The sequence below is a fragment of the Pelecanus crispus genome, chromosome 3 (genome assembly GCF_030463565.1).
Source record: "Pelecanus crispus isolate bPelCri1 chromosome 3, bPelCri1.pri, whole genome shotgun sequence".
NCBI lineage: Eukaryota > Metazoa > Chordata > Aves > Pelecaniformes > Pelecanidae > Pelecanus > Pelecanus crispus.
In genome coordinates, this window is record NC_134645.1 from 45,507,805 (window position 1) to 45,532,508 (window position 24,704).

The following is a 24,704-nucleotide window of genomic DNA, read 5'->3' on the forward strand; positions in this document are numbered from 1 at the left end:
TGGACAAATCAATTTTGGTATGGAAAGGTTCTAATGTGAATCAGCTTAATCTGCCTAATCTGCTTAATCCTGGTTCTTTTACACTTTGATACAGAACCTCTGGTTGCACTTAGTTTGTACAGAATATTGTCTTCCAGTTCTTTCATCTTCCTCTTATTAAAAGTTACATCTTCCATGAGTTTAATTCGTTCTGCCTCTAGTTCCTATTAGTAAAAAACAAGAAAATGGCATGACACTTTATGGACTGTAACTATGAGTCATACTTAAAATTCAGTTGCTGATTTTTCAAATTCATGAAAAGTGCATTTTTCTTTTTCAGGTATCTAAAATGTGAATATGGTTTTATAACAACTTTTTTTTTTTTTTTTTTTTTAAAGCAGTGTTTATTCAGTATCTTATCAATGCCAAATGCTTGTGCTTAATTGTTTGTGTCATATTGACAGCCATACACAGAAGATCCTCTAGGAGTATTTTTGTTATTTGGAAATTTCTATACTGAATCTGAATAAAATTTTAGAAAATGGCCGATCTCTTTTTTCCATTTGAACATTTCTTTTTCCCTACATACTAAAACCAGTTAAATTAAAAAAAAAATTAAGCATCACTATGGTTTGTGTGTACTGTTAGTTTACCTGTTTTTCAGTAAGAATTACTCTTCTCAGTAACTGATTCTCAAGTCCTTTCATTGTAACAGTAAAATCAATAATTGATGTTTTTGCATTAATTTCAGGCGTGAAAGCAGGATTGGGTAGCTTTGTAGTAACGTACAGTCTAAATGAACTCATAACTTCTACTTCCTTATCACCAACTTTCACCTGTGGAGTAAGTTAGAATAGTATTAAGCAGAAGAAAATGAGCTTTATTTGACTCAATAATATTGACCAGAAAAAAAATGACATTATTTGAAATGTCAAAGAGAGGAGATTTATTTCACAATTCAAATTTGTCATGAAAATAACAATTGATGACCAAAGGTAGCAGTTAGGCAACATTATAAAAGTAGCATTCCCAGATTACTTCCACTGTGGGTTCTAAGTAATGGCTTCAGAATCATTTTGGTTAGGCTTTGTGCTTCTAATCACACCTCAAATCATTGTTCTCTTGTGTTCAGGGAAAAAAAAATAAATTATTTGATCCAATAATGTAACATAATTAATTCTATATTTATTAAGATTAAGCAGATTCTAAAGAATCTTTCTAAAGGATCTATAAATTTATTCAGAGTTTTCCACAGAAACTTTTACAGATGTTAAGGTATACAAAATCAGCAGTCTAACTTGAAAGCTGCATGTGCACAAGGAAATCTGATCACTGTATATGACTTGCCAGGGCTACTTCAAATACATGGCTTAAGAAGGAATAGGACCAAACCACTCCCTTAAGCATATTGTTTGCTCTGAAATTCAAAGTAAAACTACTCCATGAAAAATAGCAATCATTTTATTTTCATTATCATCAACGATCTGGTCTACCATCTCTCTCATACCTCAGCCAGTTAATTAAGATTATTTGAGAAAAATACATATGGAAATATACAGCATGTGCAGTCATTTTATTTCCGGATGTTTTCAGGGGGTCTGTTTTTAAAATTTGTGACTGATTTCGTTATCTAATGAAGGTTAGAAAGACTCATGATATTTCAAGGTTGGGAGTATACTTCATCTTATTAATAAAACTTCACGCTTTTTGGCTTGTTCCATCAGAAACATGTTCTATTCCAGATTAAAGATTCTACAGTTGCTACAATCAGTGCTCCACACCAGGAAGAGGGAGATCTTTTCAATTCTATTAATTCTGTTAAAGGACTGTCGTGGTTTAACTCTAGCCAGCAACTAAGCACCACGCAGCCACTCGCTCACTCCCCCTGCCCCAGTGGGATGGGGGAGAGAATCAGAAGGGTGAAAGTGAAAAATTCATGGGTTGAGATAAGAATGGTTTAATAATTGAAATAAAATAAAGTAAAATAGTAATACTAGTAGTAATAATAATAATAATATACAAAGCAAGTGATGCACAATGCAATTGCTCACCACCCACTGACTGATGCCCAGCCAGTTCCCGAGCAATTGCTGCCCCCTGGCCAACATACCCCAGCTTATATACTGAGCATGACGTCATATGGTATGGAATAGCCCTTTGGTCAGTCTGGGTCAGCTGTCCTGGCTGTGCCCCCTCTCAGTTTCTTGTGCACCTGGCAGAGCATGGGAAGCTGAAAAGTCCTTGACTAGCATAAGCAGTACTTAGCAACAACTAAAAGATCAGTGTGTTATCAGCATTCTTCTCATCCTAAATCCAAACCACAGCACTATGCCAGCTACTAGGAAGAAAATTAACTCTATCCCAGCTGAAACCAGGACAAGGGTGTAAAAGGAAATTGTTTGAAAATCAATACAAAGTATTGTAAGCATTCGATAGGATAAACATAACTGGTTCCAGTTTGGAATCTTCAGTAGTAACTTCAGTAGTTAAATTTTAGACTCATGAACTTACTATTCAGCTGAGGCTCTGTATCCTATATTTTATTAGTTCAGTTTGATTCTTCACACTACCCTACTGAATACCAAGTTTACCTGACTCAGCAGAGGTTTGGAATAAAAAGGTAAAATATCATTCATCACAAAGCTAACTACTTATTCCAGCTCTTTTGTTTGATTACTAACCTTAAAAGAAGTTCCAGATTTAATGAAATTCTTTTCTAATATATTATCAAGGACTGGATCCAACTCTTCACCTATATCCTCAATCATGAGTGATCGTCCCAGTGAAAGACTATCTTCTAGGTGTGTACGGAAATACTTGTCATTCAAATTTGTTACCTCAAAAAATAAGTTATAAATTGATGTAAGGACAAAAACATTTCTTCAATGTCTTACATGAAAACCACAGATCTAACTATGAAAACTTTTCATTGTTTTTGTTGGTTGCATTTTAAAGAAAGTAATAAATGTTGACCGTGCAGCAATTTATGCAGAAATACTTCTTGTGTATACAATGAAAAGTACCATAAAAAGGTGAATTAAAAGATTGGTTGTAATGGAATCTGCAAAGCTTCACTATGAGGGTAATAATGTACCAAGTAAAACTGGTACAGCTTACTGGGAATTGAAGATGTTACATATATTTTTGAAATCAGAGATGCCTAACTTTTAACTTTCTATTCTATGTCTTGAGGACTAGATTTTCTAATTTTAGCTTTGAAGTGTTAAGAAATTCTTTCTGGAAACCTGAATTCAGTCTAACAGATGAATTGCTGTTACAATATTATGATCTCAGATGTTTGAAATATCATGAAATGGGATTCATAATACATGAAATCATTAAAAGACATGAATAAATAAATAAAACACTAATTTTGTATTGCTTCCTAGATTTTGGCTTTCAGAAAGTTCTCATATTATTTTCAAGATTTTCTCTACAGGTATGTAATAGGGCCATTCTGCTGGAAAACAGCTTTGCAGAAAAGGACCTTGGGGTCCTGGTGGACAAAAATTTGAGCATGAGCCAGCAATCTGCCTTTGCAGCAAAGGCCAACAGCATTCTGGGCTGCATTAGGAAAAACATTACCAGCAGTTTGAGGAAGGCAATCCTTCCCCTCTGCTTAGTACTGGAGACACATATCTGGAGTCCTCTGTCTAGTTCTGGGCTCTCCAGTATGAGACACTGAAGTGAGTCCAACAAAGGACCACTAAGATTATTAAGAGATTGGAGCACTTGACATATGAGGAAACCCGAGAGAGTTGTGATTATATGCTACTTCATTTGTGAAAAGTTCATTTGTGATGCAAACTACAGGTGACATGAACGTCTTTGTATTATATTTCATGAGCAGACATTTAACCCTATTGACTTAAGCTATAAAAGAGCTATTAAAATTGAAGTAACATTAGGATAGACAGATTTTCCTTGGATTTGGTTTCAACTGGTTGTCCTCAATTTACTTTTGAAGCAGTAATTTCATGAATGATTTCCATCTCTGGTTCTAAATTCTGTACTGCATCAGTTTAAGTACTTTGCCTACACTTTCAAAGCTGTAGGTTATCCTGCCTTTGCCTGTAATCTTACTAATAGTTGCCCAATTTACTCTCATTTAATAATTTCATATTATACTCTTTTGCTATACTTTGCACCACTTTGCCCTCTGTACAGGGAACGTATTCACCAATTTTCAACACAAGGCTACCTCCTTCTCTTTAATACCAGTATTTACTTACTATATAATCTTTTCCAAGTCCTTGAATGGGATTTACAGCTCTTGTCAAGTTCCTTGCTGATGCATCTACATTGTCAGCCTCCATACAAGTTAAAATTCTTTCAGATATGTGTGTATATGAGAGTTACACTGATTCAAATGCAGACACACCCTAAAGCAGTAACGTTTGAAGGAATATAATACAGCACATTGTTCCTTTAAAACACTGTTCACCTGTAATTCATTATCCTGTTCTTTCTTTTTAATCCATGATTTTCCTTGAGTTTGTGGGTCTACCAAAAGGGGGTATCTAGTTGCCTTAGTGACAATGATACCATTCTGAATTGAGAGATCATCTCCAGGCAGTCCTTGAAGATTCCACTCCCTTATCTGAAGAACAAAAAAAAAAAAACCAAACAAAAAAAGAGAAGAAACTAGTAGTTTGAAATAAAATCTCACAATCTCACTGGAATTATCCTTCAGTTATGATTGTTCTAAGAAATAATGGGGACATCAAGCCAAAGGGGATGCAAATCTGAACCTTCTGAGAAGTGATTAATGCAGATGGAAAAATATTTCCAGGATTTTATTTTATGGATGTTTTTAACTATATAGAATGATAAAAATATATTTTAAAAGTGTAAGAAAGTCAAAAGGCAGCTTGACAGCCAAATTAAACACTGGGATCAATTAAGAAAAAAACAGGCTAAGAGAACTTTTGGGGCTTAATATTTACTGAAGGAAACTTGAAGATTCTGGCCTTGTCTTCTGTTTGGTTTCTCATACATTCACATTGAATGAAAAGACTTTATACATTCTCTTTTAAATGCTGTCTTTGATATAAAATATATTTTTGAAACCAGACCCAGATAAGATTGATAGAACCAAAAGCTAACCACCAAACCCACTGTTTTAGTAGGTATGTGATCTATAGCTGTGGTGATGGGTTCTCAAAATAAAATACTTGAAAGTGCACTGTCTTACTGGCAGTTGTGTAATTGTATAACATGTCACTTGTTTATAATACAGAACTTGTTTATCTAGCTAAACATTGCTCAATACTCAGATGTTTAGTGGAAATTGCCAGGAACATTTGGAAACCACAGAACTGCACTCCACAGCAATATTGGGGATTATAGTTCTGTTCTAAGCAAGCATAATGCTGGCTAAGTCACAGAATATGTTAACTGAAATTAAAACGAAACCCACCAAGCACCAGGAACTTACTGTTGGCAGATCTACCAAGATAGAAATCAGGTTCAAGTTTTCAGAAAAGGGGATTTTATGGGCTCTCATCTCTGCTTCCCATAAATCTTTAAGCAAAAGCTTCCTGAAGTTTTGATTAAAAGGTCCACAGTATGAAAGAAAACCTGTGCAGAGCAGTACATCTCCCACAAGTCTAGAAAAGGAACAAAATCATAATTAAAAGGTGATGTACAATTTCAATTTCTATTGATTTAGACAACCAGCTTCTGAAACATAAGCAGATTTCTGTTCTGAAGACAATTTAAGCAGAGAATTGTTGCTCTTTGAGAACAATAGTTTCTTTGTGTTTCCAAAATATTTTTGTGGCAAAACTTAAGAGTAGTACCATATGAAAACATTATCTTCACGCCTACAAAGTAATAAAGCCCTGATGACAACTATTCCTTCTTTCATAACTGAAGCAAGAAATTGGTTTATTTCTTAAAAATATGTCTGCAATACAACATTCATCAAAAGATACAAACTTAATTCTCTTGGAATCAGCAGACCTGACCAGAAATGCCCAACTGTGTTTAGCTGTGCCTAAACTTTCAGGCTCTTTACATTTAGGAACCATTTTGACAGGTTGCCTGTTTTCTAGACAGCTAGGATCTCTGGCTCCTAAGCTGCTCAACATTTTGTCATTTGGACAGCAACACAATGGGGACTCCCAAGTTTCCACGTTTCTCAGAATAAGGCCTACTGTCCCACATGTGTTTGAACACACAAAATATAGGACAAGGGTTACTGTCTGGTCTCTAGGCCTCCTTCTTTTATTCAAATATGCCATAACTAACATTAAAAGGGAAGCTTCTTTTCCTATCCAGTTTTAGGCTAGGAATCCTTCCATTTTCCTTCTCAGTGCCAGCCTCAGACAATCCCTACCTTCATGCCTATTGGAAATATTGGAATGAGGTGCAGTGTTAGGGGGTCAGGAGAGGCAGCTGTAATACAGGCCCATAACTGCACTAGAAATAATCCTCTTGGAAATAAATTCCAAAATCAGAGGTATTGTTCTGAACTGAAATACAAGCATTCAGCACTAAGGTATTCACTTGTGGGAGAAAAATTCAAATTTCAGGATAGTTCACTTAGTTGTGTAACTATATTAAGATTTCCAGGAGGAAAATGAAGTACAACTATTAAAGCTACTAAATTGCTTACTAGCTCTTCATTTTTTACACATATTTTGGTTTTTTTTTTCCTCTGATGAATTTTATACCTGTTAATCTGAGATTTAAATTCTTTACTTTGCTGAGTCCACCTAACTTTCTCTCCACTCAGTCCATCTATAAGCACAGAGGCTGCTTGCATCTTTCTTCTGCATGTTTCTGCATCATTCAGTAAGTCCTAAAATTGAAAAAATATCCTACTTAGTAATAGAATGCAAAAATCTAAAGGGATATTTTATACATTTTTTCATGCTCTTATATTTATTATGACTATTTTATTTAATGAACACTCATTCTTGAGAAGTCTAAGTGTTTCTATTGTCTAATATGTTCTTACTCAGGTAAAGAAGGAAATACGAGAGAACATAGATTTAAATCTCTTATTTTTATACCTGAACCTCATCCATGTCACTCAAGGTAGCAGGCCCTAAATGCATGTTCATATCAGTTCCTGATTACATAACAGTATTGTATGCAAGCATTTTTCATAATACTAAAATATTTTTATCTCACCATTTTCTCCTTCATTGCTGCATCAAACTTTGCCTGGACTTTATCCAGTTCAGCTTGCTTGTCATCTAATGCCTCCTGAGCCTTTGCTAATTCTTCATTAGCTGTTTTCAGGTAGCCTTCCTGTTTTGCCAAGTTAGCCTGCAAAGAGAAGAAACATTAAAACAATAATCATACAAGGTGTGAATATACTTTGATGAATTATTTTAAGCCTGCTTAGTTGGTAATCACGAGACAATAATACATCAAAATAATTTTTATATTAATATTTATATAAATATTTAATCTGGAAACTATGTCACATATACACAGCAGACATGATTTTTTTGTTAAATAACAATGTAGTACTCAAGGTTCCTACCATATATTGGCAACTTTATTTTTTTAAAAAAAATTTACATTTAAAGTAGCTGGTTAAGGAAGTAAAGTTTCTGATCTGTATGTATTGATTAGCCTAGAGGAACAATCACTTAATCTTCTTGCTTGATTATATGCTTTATTACTTCTTTTTTAGTTGTAAATTCTGTAGCGATCAATAATCACAACAACAGGAGATTGGTCCTTTATCAGCTAACAATATAGCTTTTACCCATTGGAAAACCATGGTCCTAAACCAGTGAATCTTCCCATTGCTCCCAAACTGATATTTATGCTGAGCACAAGTAATTCATTAAATAATTTTTCTGAATCATCCACCTGCATTACTGTTGCTTTTGCAAATAACACTTCTACCAGTCACAAAAAATGTGGAAAAGATTTGGAATCACCATTCAGGTGCTTTCCCCTTTTAACTTTCTTTTCTTTTTGTAAACTCTGCTACATTTAGAATCCAAAAAGCAACAATCACTGCATTTGAGTTTCTATATGGTCTTTACATCTGACAAAATTTTTTATTCAAATGTTCACAACATCAAAAAGAACACCCACACTAAAGTAAAAATTACTCTTAGAATGTTTTACTCGGTTTGGTTCTCACTATTGCAGCATAACCCCTTTATTGATGTGAGCTCTGAATCTCTTCAGAATGCCAATATTTGGGAAGATATCAGTCCTCCACTCCCTCTATGTTATCATGTGAAAGCGAAGAAGGTAAAATTGCTGCAAACCTCTGTTTGCAGGACTCTTTAGAGAAGGAATGAAGATCCCCTCCTGGTACAACTTTCTGAAAACAATTATAAAGTAACTATAACATAATAAAAACAAACACTGAAAACAGCTTTCACTATACACAGAGCACATAAATTCAATCTAGGCTGATTTTTTGTTCTGTGCTCTGTCTAGAATCAAGAAAAGGTTATGGGTTTTTTCTGCTCTTATCATCCTTAGCCACTAAAGTCTACAGGAAATTATGTCTGAATAAAGTTAGCTAACTAAGTTTTTTAAATCCTACTACTACTAAAGTAAATGAAATTAAATTACATGGAAAGCAAACACAAAGCAAGAGATGATGTATTACCTTAAGAGGTAAGACGTCTCTGTTAACACCATAAAATATTGCCATGGCTTGTGTCCAAGAGAGGAGTCCTGCCACATTACCGCACACCTTTTTACCATACTCTGGTGTATAGTCTTCCATGTCAAAGTAAGGCTGGAGTAATTCTACTGTCTCTTCATTGATTGAATCCTTAGGAAACTGCTGTAGACTCTGCAAGAATGGGCCACTCATAAGCTGCAAAAAACAACACAGGATATTTATAAGCTATTTACACATTTTACATTCAAAAGCTTGTTCATCAGTGAGTATATTAAAAAAATGTTCCTAAAATTCTTCTGTAAAAAGAGGTAATTTATACAGTTAATATTATAAGTGTGCTATTCAGTTGTAACTCCTCCCACATGCCTTCAATTATTTTAAAGTTTTAAGCAGTTACACTCCAGTAACTAGGCTTGAAAGTTATGGATGTACTTTACATCTTGCATTGCCATTTAAAAAGCTTTTAAGAAGCAGCATTTCATAAAAAAAAATAAACCAAGGTAAAGCCTCAGAGATACATTTGTAACTTATCTAAAGAATGCCAAAAAAATTGCTTATGCATTTGTGAAATGTGATCTAAATTCTTCTGGAAAGGGAAGTAATTGATTTTAACTTTTTTCTAACAAATGTTTAACATGTTAAAGGCAACTCATGGAATAACTGCTTATCCCATTTCATCACCTTAATGAAAAATAAAACGTTTTGATGATTTCTTAATTCCTGGAAAAGCTTAAATAAAAAGCAAGAGCTCTATTCATATCCAAAATACACCATTTTTCTGCATTGGCACAACAAAAAAAAAAGAGGCAATAATATTGGCAAATAAATACACCAGTAGAGGTAGAACAGAATTTAAAGAATGGCAGAGGAAGGCATGGAAATAAAAGAGTATCCTGAGAGAAGATCAAAGTCCAGAAGGAAGGGACGGCTGTCTGATCAATGAATTTGGGCCAGGAACATTGAAATGCAGACTGGGAAACCTACTATCTCTTAGTCAGTCAAATAATCTTTCAAACAATCAAGGAGCCTGGGAGGATCAGAAAAGACTGTTTAAATGTGAACCTACAAGTTCCTAAAGAGAAAGAGGGGTTTTCCAGAATGCCCTTATCTCATGTATAATTAACATGATTGGTATGATTTGTTTATTTGCCATCAGGTCATATGCCAGGAATAAGACAAGGAAAATCTAAAGCTCCTACTGCAAAAGTCTCTAAGCAATTCACCTACCACTTGCTACCAAATAAACTCTATCAATATATTATGACTATCTTAAAACCGTATGTTTGCATTTTTACAAAATTCTGTCCTGTTTTGAGTAAACAGCATCATGAATTCTCTGATACGAAAATTGCGATTTCTCATGTTTAAGGAACACTGTTTGAAAACTCTACTTACTTTCAATGATTCTCCCCATGATGGCTTGCAGCAAGGCTTTTCTGGATCCATGGTAACTGGATCCACTTGCTTTTGGAATAGTAGCAGACAACAGTCCATGACCCTCATAATTAGGTGAGGAGGTTTTGCAAGTTTTCTAACAGTAGCGATATCCACTGGTTTGATGGTCTATTTGAAGAAAAATGTAACAGAATCCTGCATCAATACCATTTATTCTATTTTCCCATTCAATATCTTGTTTTTAATGTTTGTTTGTCATACTTTTCTCTGAGGCAAGTTTGTACTAATTACATACAAAAAAAGTGAGCAACCAGGCTTACTTAAATAAATTTCATAGTTTTATGAAACTTTAATAATTTTAATGACTATATATTAGACAAGAATATTTTCCCAATGCTAAAGACATCACTCAAAAATAAAATTTAAATACATGGAACAGCAGTATTGATTTAACTTGTCAGTCTAAGTGATGGATGAAAGTATATTGTAAAATTGCATAGGACTTAAAAGCAGTTTCCTTGGTAAAATAGTATTTTGGATTTTTAAGGGTTAAGTGTCATCAATTATTCTGAGATGGAGTTGGGGTTTTTTGTTGGTTTTTAAGTTATTATAGGTACAAGATACTGCTTTTTTACTTCATTTTCTAGTAGCATCACTGCCAGTTTGCTTAGTTCAATAACTAAGCAAAAATAATAAATGATTGCAAACTTCAAAACTAACATTAATTTGTGTCTACAAAATACACATATGCCACTACCTGTGGCAGGTACTCCTGTAGAAGGAGTAGTTACAGACACATTATAGGAACCCACAGGATAATATGAGTCCACACATTTTAAGTGAATTTTGTGACCATTTTTGGAAGTTTCATTTATCTCATTATCTAAATGTTAGTGTAAGAGCAAACAATGCCTCTTTTCTGGCTTTTCCTACTCAGTATTTTTTGTCACATAAATTCTGGTAACTGGAACATAAGGCCTTAAAATATAATATAACACTGACTTCTGATTCGAGAGTTCTTTACTATTTAATTGTTCTGAGCAGAATAATGAAATTATGTAGTGCAGCAATGCCTCCAAATTTCTTAACCTTGATTCTGATTGCCCTGAATCCCCTTTGTTTCCTTTTTCTCTCCAAATTAAATGTTTTGTGGTGAAGAGGCAGCCTTTTATTCCTCTTAAAAGAAAGATACAACTAGTTAAGTATGAAGAAAAAAAGTTCTTCTAGCACAAGAAGTATTCTCTTGAATTCAGAATAACAGATATTCTAAAGGCATCTGTAATGTTTTGAAAGATTTACACCTTCATAATGATCAAGTATTAGGGTGGAAACAGAACCAATACTATAAAATAATCTCTGTGTGTTTAAAGCAAAATGTGAGCTCCATAAATATTCATTAGAGACACGACCACCAACTGCGAAGAGCTGGTGCCAGCCATCAAAACCAAGTGACAGCTGCATGTTGGTGGCTCTAGCCTTTCTTTCATGGGTGACTCAAATAGTACTAAGCTAATCAAAATGTAAGAGCTTTATTCACATTCAGTGCAGCTTCTGCTTCTTCTAATGCTGGTTTAGCTGCCTCCAGTTTACTCTCTGCTTTCACTTTTTCTAAATCAATTTCATCTACGATTTTTTGTGCTTTATCTTTCACACGTTGGACTTCATTTTTCACTTTAGCTGCAGCTTCAGCACTTTCTGTGACTTCTGCTAGTACCTAGAATTGATAATAAACACATAAAATGTATAAATCAAAATGGTGGAACAAGTGATTAAGTTATCAGACACAAAAAATACCAGATATGTAAAGGCTATTAGAAAAATATAAAGCTAACCCTATGGCATTATATAATTATGGAATAAAAACAAATACAATTTACAGAAACTCCACAAAGAAATATTATATGAGTCTCTCAGCAGAAGTTGGGTAGTAAAAAATGAATCATTTTTATAATGGATAGAAGACCTTTCAGTGGCTTTTAAAGCCATTTTTTTATCCTATGATGGATTTTTATCCTATTTGAACCTATACTTTTTCAATATAATAAGTATTTGCTTTTTTCACTATACTTCTGCAGATAAAAATAAAAATACTATAGCTAATAAAACTAATGGAAGATGGCAAATCATCTGCACCAATGGTCAGCCTCTCTTTTACTCCTTTAGTCTAAAAAGACTCACTTTCAATTAGTCTGCTCAAAGAACAGCCCCATGTGAATTCACAGAATTAAGTTATCCATTTGTGTCTGGTTCTTCAGTACATATATTTTTAATTCTCCTGTGCATATGTGACATACAGTTAGCGTCAGAATGTTTTTTGACCAGTATCAGCTATAGGGTCAAGGCTAGCACTCTGTATGCATTTACAAGAACATAAATAATGTTCTCGAATACCTGTGAGAAAAAAAATGACATATTAAATCCCTAAATCCCTAATTTTTTTTTTTTTTGGTGAAATCCAATTCTGTTTTCTATAGCATTCAGTACTAAGGGAAAGAAAGAAATATAAAGAATCTGAACAATATTACATGTAGTTTAAATAAAAGTCTGTTCTTTTATTATTTGCCCATGTCTTCTACTTCTGATGACTCATAAGTAGTGCCCTACTGAAAAAGTTGACAACTAAGAGGCTATGTGAATGATTGCCAGAGAGCTATTTCAGAATGTATATCAAATATAAATACTAAACAAAGTGAACTCTACCAGCACATCTGTCATATTCCTGAAATGTGAGAAGTGTAATTTCATCCCTTTCTGTCATAATTTTCTCTCTTATGACATAAAAGGCCTTGAAGAATGCAGGCAGTGCTTTAGACATCACTGGCCAAAAGTTTGCTCTCCAGTGCATATTATATATGCACCATCATTGCATTGTGCTATCTTTCAGAAAACAGAATGTCTGTATTAATACATTCCCTAACATACTTTTCCAGAGAGTCATTTTGGAAACTGGAAACTGGATTTCTACCAGACCACCAATCTCATGAACACATGGACACCTTGTTAATGTAAAAGACAAAATATGTAACTGAACTGTGACAAACTTTTTTCTAAGCAATTTTGAAATCGTAAAGTCCTGTTATCATCCGTTAACTTCTTATTGGCAAGTAAGTGCACATATAACCCCAAATTTAATAAACATCAATCAAGCACACAAAAAACCCATGAAACAAAAATGAAACATGATGCTTATAGGAGTGGGTGAGAAATGGGAGGAGAAAAAGGAAGGCACTCAACCTCTGTTGCAGTCTTAAAGTGCCTCACTTTCAGAAGCAAATGCTGAATCAATGTGCTACAGAGAGAGGAGTGCAACCTCATTTCGGACCACAATGCACATTTTTTGGCATGTACAAATTATGAGAAAATTCTGCAATAACACTTTACCCCGCTATATATCCTGGTACTATCCGCTGCCTTTTGCTATTTAACACTCAAGTACTTACTTTATCTGCCTTAATAGCTGCCAAAGCCAGTTCCTTCTCCTTAATAGCCAACTCCTGAGAGAGTTTAGCAACAGATTCACTGGCCTCCATCAGCTTAGACAGACCTATTAAGTAAAAGATAAAATTCAGAAAAGTGAAAACTATTTTTTTCCTAGTTAGATAATACAATCTAGCTCTAGATCCCAAATGCCTTGTACTTTGCGTTCTCATTTAAATTTGTGTAAAGGAGACAAAGTGGGTATAAGCAGTCCTACTATCACGATTGTGCTTACTATTCACCTTTCATGGATAATTTCACAAGGTGCAAAATGATTATAAACAAGCTTGACTCTTCAAAAGATAAATCGATACTTCTTAGTTTTAGTTTCCTATAGCTGTAAACAGTACCTAAAAGTGTACAGCTGGGATATTACCTGCAATAAAATATATCCTTACTCTCATTATACAGACTTCTTAAAAATAAAAAAAAAAGGCGGGGTATGTCAAGGGTATGTTGTGTCAAAGTCACAGGACAATCAGAAAATCAGACTGATACTGCATTTGTATCATTGCATGAGGAAATGACGTAAATATTAGGATCCATAACTGCCTTCCAATAGGGAGTTCTTGCTAGAAAGAAGTGGGAAGAAGTGGAGTCATCAAAAGTGGACCCAAAGGTCACATCAAGATGACAACCTCTGGCTCCTGCATAGTAAGTTTACTCTCTCTTGTCCCTGGTGACAGAGAGTGCAGAAAAGCACATAAAAGCATCTCTGCCCACCAGGCTTAGGGCCAGTCCTACCATAGCTCTTATATGTGCTGAAGCAACCATCTATAGAGGCCATTCAGCTTTACACTAACAGTTGCCCAGAAAGAGATGAGTTTGCTCCCTCTATAATTATTACTCGGTCTTTCCCATGCATTCATGCATTCTTTTTTTCCTCTCCTTTCTAGCCCGTAGATTTGAGCACAGATTTTTGGCTATTCCTGAGCTCCAGATTGCATGCTGAAGCCTCTCTAGCTTCTCCTCTCTTCTTCATTACTGAATCTTAAAGTCTTAAAACTTGCCTGGAAGCATTCCCCTTATCTCCCTCTCCCTAAGGGCTAGAAAGTCAGAGCACACTTGCAGTTATATTGCGATGTTTCTCTGTGATGTGTGATGTTTCTCTGTGATGCCTCTCCACTTTTCTGTTACCACATTTCACACAGACAAGCAGATTCTCCTAGCTCATTTCTTGTTTTTCTGACACAGCTGCTTCGTGATCAGGCTACTGCCATTCTACAGGCTCTTTCTTATTACTCACCAAAAGACAGGTTATTTTGCCACTCTCAACAATAAATTTCAAAGGTATATTCACTGAAAGATGTTGACTGGGAGACAAGAGACATGTTTTAGAATATTTCCTTTTCCCACACATATGCCACTTCCTAAAATATTCTGAGGGATAGAGGTACCTACACACTAACATTCTACCCCCACCTCCCACTCCTCTGATATCAATTTTCAAAATGCTTGTTACTTCACTGTAAAAAAAAGTTCTGAAAGAGAAGCTATGAAAGGGAAAGTGGTACCCTTTGCTGCATTAGCTTTCCCTGCTACAATCCTACAGTGAGAAGAAAGAGAGATAGTCAAAGAATGGGAATACCTAGAACAAGAAGAATTGAAGAATTTCTGTTATAAACAAGAAACCTTTATAGCTTCCTCAGGTCCCCTGCATACTGCCAATCACAAGAAACATTACAACAGTACCATTCCAGCAGATAATTTTTTTAGTGCTTGTAGTCATGAACAAATGCCTGATTTAGGTATTAGAAACAGGAGTAGTATTTTTCAGAGGGATTTGTAGAACTCCATGTAAGAACCTTACTGATATCAGCTGCAACTTAAGTTAAAGTACAAGTTAAAAATACAGCATATATTTTGAACCTATAAAGAGAATCAAAGTAATCATTATCTCTTGTCAATATATTTTGTAACTTGTCTGAATGATGACTGCAGAAAAGTAGCGAATATAGAAGAACTACAAAAATCTTTAAGATACTAAGCCACAGTACTCTTAGTGCCTCAAGGACGTAATTTCTATCACTTTTAATTAGCAGAAGATCTAGCAACAAGTTGATCAAATGGATGACATGCCTACTTTGTCCAAGCTAAAGTGAGGTCTTCTTGTAGAACCATAGTACTATATCAAAAGACATTACCTACACATGCAGTGCTCTACCATGGATTCTGAGAGAAGACACAAGATGTTAAGCAGTCAGAAATAACTGTAATTGTCATTGGGTCTCAGTTTTTTCCTCATCTGTTTTACAAGATTTTTCACCCAAAGTGACAAAGCAGAAAAGAGATTACTTCTAGCTTTCCAAATACGTTGCTCATATAGATACAACAGTGCTGACAAGCACACTTTCAGTGTGCTGGAGCCAGGGACTTTTCTAGAAATCAGTATCGACTGAGGTATTTCTTACAATTTTGCTGCTTTACAAGCATCTGGAATTGGTCTAGACATCATTACATACAGGAAAAACATTTAAACGAGGAGATGTTTTATGTTTAATAACACAAAATTTAAATACCATATCAGGATAATGGTACAGGATAAAGAAACAACTTTCAAGGCTAATCTTTTTAACTCTCTGAATCTTTTTGACATTAAGTGATGAAAGACTAAGGATTAAAGGATGGGTGTGTGAGATAGTAGCTAATAATTCGTAACAAACTTTTTGAGAAAGTTTTTGATGCAGTAAACAGTGGAGCACATTTGAGTCTGGGATAACCAGTATTTTTGTTGTTTTGTAATAAATCTTTTCTATGCAAGTGAAACTATTTAAAATATTTTCTAACTGGCATGAGTATTGCCTATAAGCTGACAGACATGATTTTCTGAGCATCAATGATATAAAGATGCTGCAGTAGAAGACGTACATGTACATGGTCATTTTGTTTTGAAGAGCATGTAAGGAATTAGTGATAATATCATGGCTAGGAAAATCTACATGTGAAATTTTCTTGACAGTGATGAAGCTACTTAGGTTGCTTCTTTTAAATTATTTTTGAAAAATAGAAGAACTGGAGAAAGAATACAAAAAAACTCCCACCCTCAGAAGTCTTCAAGGCTCTCAGACTTTATCCTCATCTCAGGCAGGACTAATGATAAATTCTGATTTCTAGAACTGGCAACAGATGCATACAGGCAAATTTGCATAATGTGAAAATACTGAGGGTGACTTACTCCTCTACAGTCCACTCTAAATCAGCAAACAGTTTGTGAATAAAATAAATATCTCCATGTTCTTATTCTACTCTTTTCTTCATGTGAAGTGTACCAGAGGCATTGTTAATCATTGTCTAAATGCTACATCCTTTTACCTTTGTATGAAAAATTTTATCACATAGAATTCTCTATTCTGTTAGATTGATACACAGTATCTTTTCCCATAAAGACCAAGTTTCCTAAGCTGTTCAGTTGCCTTTGTAGATTTACAAAAGCATGTCTAGATGCAAAATTGAGAAAACTGGAAATGTATTCTGAACCCAATAAGTATTAATCTAATGCCAAAAATTAGGAAATTTCAAACATATCCAAAATTAGAAGAACATTTCAATCATACTTTTCTGTATTTCAGATCCCTACTTATAAAATGACCACAAGTAACAGCTACTTATTCTACAGCAGAAATCTGAAATAAATCAACTATGAAGTGCTCAGATTGTATAGCAAGAATTTCCATAGACAAGTGCAGAAGTAAATTAGTAACTGTGTTTAGAGCTACATCTCTCTACACTAGTAAATCAGATGCTCTCTCTGGCCGTTTTCAGGTTCTACTTTCTATTACAAATGCTAAATTGAAAATATTAAAGTTTAATATAACACTGAGACGAATGATTAAGCTGGCAGCTTCTTTGAGCCATTTTTTTAAGAGAATCATTGTGAATTGGTGATAGCTGGAGTGCTTAGAAATGGTCTTCATGTGCTACCAATTTTGAACTGTGATCCAGCAGAACTGATTTTAAGTGATCACTGAATAAGTAGTCTAATATTAAAACCACAGATCATTCCAGACCATACATGGAAATATGTGTTTATCCCTATTTTGCTTACCAATTTGCATACGTTCAGCTTGTTCATTAATACTCTCTAACTTTTCAGTATAAACTTCTTTGTAGCTATTGATGAAAGAGAGATAGGACTTAGGTGTTACATAAGTTCTTCTTCGATACCTAAAACAGAGTATATTGCCAACATCAACTTAGTATATACTTTTGATATGTACAGCCATTTGATCACATCCAATGAAACAGAAGATTATATAAATCAAGTCTTTAATTCAGTCAGAATCAAATTTCTTCATAATGTGAATCCTTATTTCCAATTACATTGTTTTTAATCCACATAAGCAATGTTAAAGATTGTTGAATAGCAGGAATGAAGATAATGAAGTTGCAACATAATAGTAATTACTTTTCATGGCCTTTGCAAATATTGATAGAGCAGATTTATTTTTGTATTAGCCTTAAAAGACACTTATTGATTCATATAAGACGAGTTCAAAAAACTCTATCAGTAGCAACACTTTTGGGATTAATTATTGCATTTGTATAAAATATTACCTTTGGAAATAATTCTCACAGTTTTCTGAAACTATATCATGAAAGAGCCCCATGTTTTCCACTACTTGTGTTTTAACAGATGCAGAGCAGACCATATTAAATTCTGAAAGAAAATAACTGGCTACAGCTACAAGAGCTTCCTTGGGCCATCGACTAAACCAATCCATGGTGCACCCTGATATGAGACCAGGAAATTTCAAAGAACGTGCACGGAACTTCTCACCAACCTAAAGAGAAGAGAACTGTTAATTTACTATATGATTCTTAATTAGGTCATTCAAAATGTTTCATTCATATAAACAACTAAACAGTATATTTTTTTCTTGCTAATTTTCTGCTTAGAACACCCTGCACAGTTTTTTCTTTTATGTAAATATTTTGCTAAATTTCCAACATTCAATATTTTATGAAATTTGAAGAAGTTCATGGAAAATATGTTTCTTAATATTTTAAAACTTCAATTAACTTATTTTAATTTCCATTGAATTCTTGTTTTCAAGTAACAAGAATTTCACAAAGATACATTCACTGATTTGTCTTAGGAAAGAATATGCCAGGAGGAAAAAATAAAAATTGCTTAACATCTAAGGAATGATTTAAATTTTAAGTACTTTGGTTTTAAGTTCTGACAACTGTGCAATTACTTTTATTATCACAGCAATTATAACCAGACTTCAGAAACCTTTTATGTATCTTTAAATCTCCTTAAAAATATAAAGCGTGAATAATCCTGTCACACCTTATAGGATAATTTGCTAATGGAAGTAAGGAAGACAGATCTGAAGAAAAAACTTACTGGAGAAAAGCAGAGGACAACATGCAAGTTCTTCTTTGCCCGAGTTAAAAAATACTCATAAAGATTATCAAAGGTAGGAGGACACCGAGGCATCTCTTTTTTCATCACAGGTATTAATCCTTGGGTGATTTCATCCAATTCATCCCGAGCAAGTAAATTAGAAATCTTTTTATAAAATTAAAATTGGTAAGAAAATAAATTGCATGGAGGTAATTATTACAGCATTTACAAATATTTGTCTGTTTACATCTGTATCTCTCTCTGCATATACACAGTTTAGACAGTTTAAAAACCAAATTTGTCCCTGATTTAGACTTCATGTAACTCCATTAAAAACTAGAAAGTCTAACTCAGGAAGAGTACAGATCTTGACTGGCCAGTGAATACTCATTTAATAAAGGCTACTGAAATACCCATCACAGCTCCTTATCTCTTCCTGACTTACACTGAAATAGAGATAAAGGAACTCCATACCAAGAGCACTCCTTATTTTAAAAGTTGACATATTTTAGAGTTAATCATTATTGATTCTACAATTTATTACCAAAATAAATAGACATAAACTACTGGGAACTAACTCTGCAGTTTCCTGCTTCTAAAAGTACATTGCCTGTCACGTTGAGACTCTTACCTCGCCTGAAGACAGCAGATTATTAACGTATTCCAAAAATGACTCCTCTTTTATTTCATTATCAGTGAAAATAAAAGTGATGCCTTGTCCTTCTACTCCAGCTGTTCTATACAACAATTTTAAATCATCTGCCAGATTGCTTACATTATAGGCTCTAGGAGGAATAAGAAACATTAGCTGTTAATTCAAAACAAATCTGAATACTCCTATTTTCAGATTATAGTGGTTTATAAATGATAGTGCAAACATCCTTTGTAAACACACATATTTTGGCTCAGGAATAGCTAGCACATGGCCCAGCTTTTTCAGCTCAAACTTAATCCAATGCTGTATACAAACCAGGTAAGAATTTATTGTTTTCCACATTTTTAAATGGTGACAAACTAAAAATAATAATAAAAAAAAGGCTCTTAAAAACATAAGGTTATGACTGTGTAAAGAGAAACTAATAGCATAAATTTGATTTATATATTTCTTACATTTCTTACCTGGTTAAAGTGATCTGAAATATTTTATAGCCGGCAATAAAGGAGGCCAACTTTGAAAGACTTTGCTTTCCAGAACCACCAACTCCAACAAGTAAAGCATTTCCATACGCTGTCCGAATTATCCGGGAAATCTATATAGGAAAAAATGGAAGAAAAATTCATTAATTCATTTAAATTAAAACATTACTTAGCAAAAGTAAAAATCTGTTATATTCTACACTTTATTTACTAGAGCACAATGTAAAGATTATTAAAAGGATATTTGCAGAAAATTTTTCCTCTCAAAAGAACACTTGTACATTCTTTAAGAATTTTGTGTAGCTAATGAAAAAGCTGCACATAAGAATATAGGATGGTTATAATTAGTTACACACAGGATTTAGACACATAAAGGGAGACATATTGAGCTCCATTTTATGTCAAAGGTATCATCCTGAATGTGTTTAAAAATATCAATAAAAAACACTTTAGCTAGAAGAATAAACATACTACATTCCTAATTTTAAGAGTCTGAAAGACTTGTACACAATTAAACTATCATTTAGTGTTATCTTCTATTTTATCCACCTTCAACATTTCCTTTGAGATAGTTTTCTTAACAAGTCACCCAGATACAAAAGTTGGATTACAAATTTACTATGCAATTGTTTTTTTACACATCTCCTGTATATATATATATCACATCTTCCTTGGTTTTATTATATGTTAGTGCACTATTACTTTTAAGATGCTACAGTTTGCTTTGTTCCTCATGTAAATTATGTACAAAATGCAAAAGATTGGCATCTACATCAAGCCTTTGAATCCTATACATTTTTTCCTTCAAAGAATTTTGGTTTTATGCACAGTTCCCTCTGACCCTATTCAGATAATTAAAATAGAATTCTAAATGTGAAATTATGAGAGTGACTAAAATTATTATCACCATAGTGACAGCAGGGCTCCTTTCTACTACCTAACTGCATATCGCAGATATTCCGGTTAAAACTTGCCAATGGAAATGGAGTATCAGAGATTTTCAAGGTCTTCTGAAATTCACCTAGCATCACATTAACTGTATTTAAAGATAAAATTATTTTCTTCTGTTTAAATGCAAAGCAAACAAAATAATTTACTTCACTTGAGGTTAACTACAGAAGAACTAAACATCTCCCTCTGTTTTGGTTTCACTGTAGCTTCTATGTGTCTTTCAGTAAACAGATCATGAAGTTAAAGTAATTCCTGAGATAACTAACACAGCTTCTTAAACCTGAGGCACAGCGCTTCAAACAAATCTCATGCTTAGCCTTTTTTTTCCCCTTGTGAATCAGATTCTGACTTTGGATGAACTCTTTCCTTATATCTTCCTTTCTGAACAGGGGTTCAACTGATTGTAAACTGAGACTTTCCTCTACCCTACATGCTGATTCTACTGCAGCCCTGATTTACATTTCTTTTCATGTCTCTCATCCAATCAGATTATACCTCACATTGTTTTGGTCGCTTGTCAGGTACAGATACCTTTGAAGTGTTCTCTGAATTCTTAATGATTAAAAATCACTCTATATACAAAATCTAAATGTGCCTCTTTATGACCTCACCTTTCCTATTGAGGAAAATCTACATACCTCTGAATACACAAGAGCTTAAACAAATATATAAAATAGTTATTACAAAACATGCAAACAGGTAAAATAACTGTAGGTCTTTCCCAGTTCTTGAAAATGACTAGGCAAATATGGCAAGCAAGTTTGGGGATAAGGGTAGCTTTTCAGAATGTACCCTCTAAGCATAGCTTGCCCAAATCAGGAACACTGTTGCAACAGTTAAACTAATAAAAAAGTAACAAACCCCAAACCTTAATAAGATGTGTCATTGCATCCTTAAAAAACACCAAATCAAGAAATGATCCTCTAATACTTTCATTATATTGTCTCTGATACATTTGCAATTTTTCACAAAGAAATTCAAAGCTTGGAATCTGAAGGAAAAAAAAAAAGAAATCAGTAACAATACTAGCGTGGCCCTTCAGAATTTAAAACTGCACTGTCATTTTTACAAACTTGAGTTCATGTATTGGCCGTGCATAATGAGATTATGTTGTTAATTCACTGTAGTGACTGCAGTTGTGTTTAAGCAGAAATTTTCTGCTAATGGTGGGAAAAAAATGAGCAAGGAGAATAGGAATGAATAAACCACATTTATATGGCATTATTAACTTTAACATCACTAAAATGATTTATTGCATATTAATCAGAAAAATCTAGACATATCTTCACAAAAAATGTGGTAGGTATTCAACAAAACTTTCTGTATGATATGAGTTCAGCAATATAACATACTTAATAATTAAAGGAAAATTTCAGTGCCTAGTATTTTAGGCATGAAATGAAATACCTCCTCATAAATTTTTGGTGGTTCAAACACAAAATCTTCTGGTTCATCACCAGTTGGTTCAGGCATCTCCCGTAAAAAATCTACAAAATATGGTTCAGCTTGGAGAACTTCTGCTAAGCTTGTATCCACATATTCCTCAATTGCTTTAGTAATCGTTTTATCAAACCAGGCTTTATCTTCAGGAGTAATAAATCTAAAAATCATAGATTAGTACAATTAAAAAAAAAAAACAAACTGATTTCTAGTTATATAGGGAGACAAACAGATCATTAAATACTAAAAAAACCCTTGTAACATTTCAAAGCAAAATACATATTAGGTAATACATATTAGGCAATAGTCACAGAAGTAAAATGCTTCCATACGCTGAAGTATAATAGTCAATCACATAAAACACAGAAACAACTTGACTTTCCAACTTTCACCTAGAACTAGGCAATGACAGACCATTTAATTTCTCAGATGAAAAAGGATGAAAAAGGTTGAATGATTTCCCAAATAACCATGGCTAAGTGACCCTTATCATCTTTCAACCTGCAGCATAATAGCATAATTCATGTTATTATAGTACTGCCTATAAAACTGCCATGAAATAAGGAATAGTGAAAGGAAGATAGTATATGTCACTACAACCTGACTTGATTCTCAATCCCTCTTACACCAAAATCCATAATTAACAGAGGGGAATATACACGGGGCAGGGAAGGGAGTAATGTAGATTGAAATAAAACAAAGTCTGCAAGCACAAATACTAGTGACTACATTTCCTTGTTTAAACCACTGTATCAGCTTCCATTGATAGGTTCAAGATGGTTTTAATACAGATCAAATCTTTGACTACTGTGATTATCTGTGGCTGTGACAATCTGAGAAACAATCAAGAATGATACTCAGTAGTATCTGGAAAACATAAATGGCAAGAACCACCTCAACCCCAGAAAAAGAGAATGCCAACTGTGAATGTCAGACTACAGAAAAATAATAATGTTAATCTTTACTTCTTTTCCTTTTCAATGATACAACTGAGAGGAAAATAGGACAAACATGAAAAAGCTGTACACAGTGCTCTGAGTTTTCAAATAAGACAAAGAATACTAAAGAACTGTGGTATAGAGACAGCACAGGTACACATTATGTACTTAATTATTGTTAGAGGTCTTTAGTGATGATATAATATCCACTAAAGAATCTAAAAGCAGCATGGAAGAAGAGACTACATGACTACAGTCTCTCTTTCTCCCCCCCGCCCTGTAACATATCTGTACAAATACATATCTTCCATGTATTTTTAAATTTCCCACAACAAATAAATAAATTTAAGAACATTTCAGGAAGTGTCAGTGACATTGCTCCTAACTTTGAAGCAGAAAATAATACACTCAAAGCTGTATGACACTTTTGCACCAGTGGGTATGATCCTAACTTCAAATTCAAATTAACCATCTTCCCCCTTTTTATATCAACAGCACTCTATTGCACATATAAATACATATACATCAATTTCAGGTAGTTTGTATGTTTGTATAATATATGGCAGTTCAGGCACTTAAAAATATCAGCAATGTTAGACTTTGTAGTGGATTTACACTGAGAGGCTTTCTCAGATTATAGAGAAACAACTAAAGTCAGCAGAAAACTCTGGCCTTCATTTTTATATTCTTGACAACTGATGGATAAGATTTCCTTTTAGATTTCCTGCATGCATTTTCTGAACTCAGCATATGTATCTAAGGAGAGAGGAGAAAGTGAGCAGGATTTTCAAATTAGAGTTCCTCTGGGGTATTGGAACTGGTCATAATAGCAATCTTACTTCCTTGGCTCTTAACTCAAGTTTGTTACTGCACCTTCCTGGGGAAAATGAGAAGGCATCTGCCAACTGATTCAGAGCTCTCATGGAAGAAAATGAGGGATTCTAAAAGATACAGGTAGGGATGATAAACAAAACTGGTTGACAGTGGTCTATGTTTTGTTTGGAACTTTTTCTAGCATTTACTTGAAATAGAGGGCAGTTGTTTCATCCACCAGTTTTGGCATGTGTAATTAAACTCTAAGTTTTGTATATCTTGACTTGTTTCTGTTTCAACAGACTACATGCTAAAGTTCACACACCTATGTATACATAGGAAGATTTCACTTTGTCCCCCTTATCTTTTGAAAACAGAGATGGAACTCCTTATAATTCTTTTATACCTTTGCTCTTTGCTTTATTTTGACAAGTTACTAGAATAATAGCAATTAAGCCTGACTGTGCTTGAATACAATGCAATCATTACGTATACATCTTGCCTGCTACCATGCCAAATCATCTGCACCAGACTGCATTTATGTAGTTGGCATCTTAAAATAGACAAATTCCATTTTAGACTTCTGCAACTATGTTGAATTTTGAAAAAATTC

The 24,704-nt window shown here is 34.0% G+C and overlaps 1 protein-coding gene across 1 annotated transcript in view; it reads right to left on the reverse strand.

Annotated features, from left to right (window-relative positions):
• Nucleotides 1-24,704, reverse strand: part of DNAH8 (dynein axonemal heavy chain 8) — a 155,834-nt gene that overhangs the window by 31,540 nt on the left and 99,590 nt on the right. The window contains 18 exon segments of the mRNA XM_075708595.1: nt 98-203; nt 633-815; nt 2,661-2,816; nt 4,424-4,579; nt 5,417-5,588; nt 6,657-6,784; nt 7,120-7,257; nt 8,573-8,785; nt 9,986-10,153; nt 11,523-11,699; nt 13,426-13,529; nt 17,508-17,626; nt 18,017-18,243; nt 18,813-18,977; nt 19,444-19,597; nt 19,932-20,062; nt 21,769-21,891; nt 22,308-22,500. Coding sequence (XP_075564710.1) covers nt 98-203; nt 633-815; nt 2,661-2,816; nt 4,424-4,579; nt 5,417-5,588; nt 6,657-6,784; nt 7,120-7,257; nt 8,573-8,785; nt 9,986-10,153; nt 11,523-11,699; nt 13,426-13,529; nt 17,508-17,626; nt 18,017-18,243; nt 18,813-18,977; nt 19,444-19,597; nt 19,932-20,062; nt 21,769-21,891; nt 22,308-22,500 — 2,813 coding nt within the window.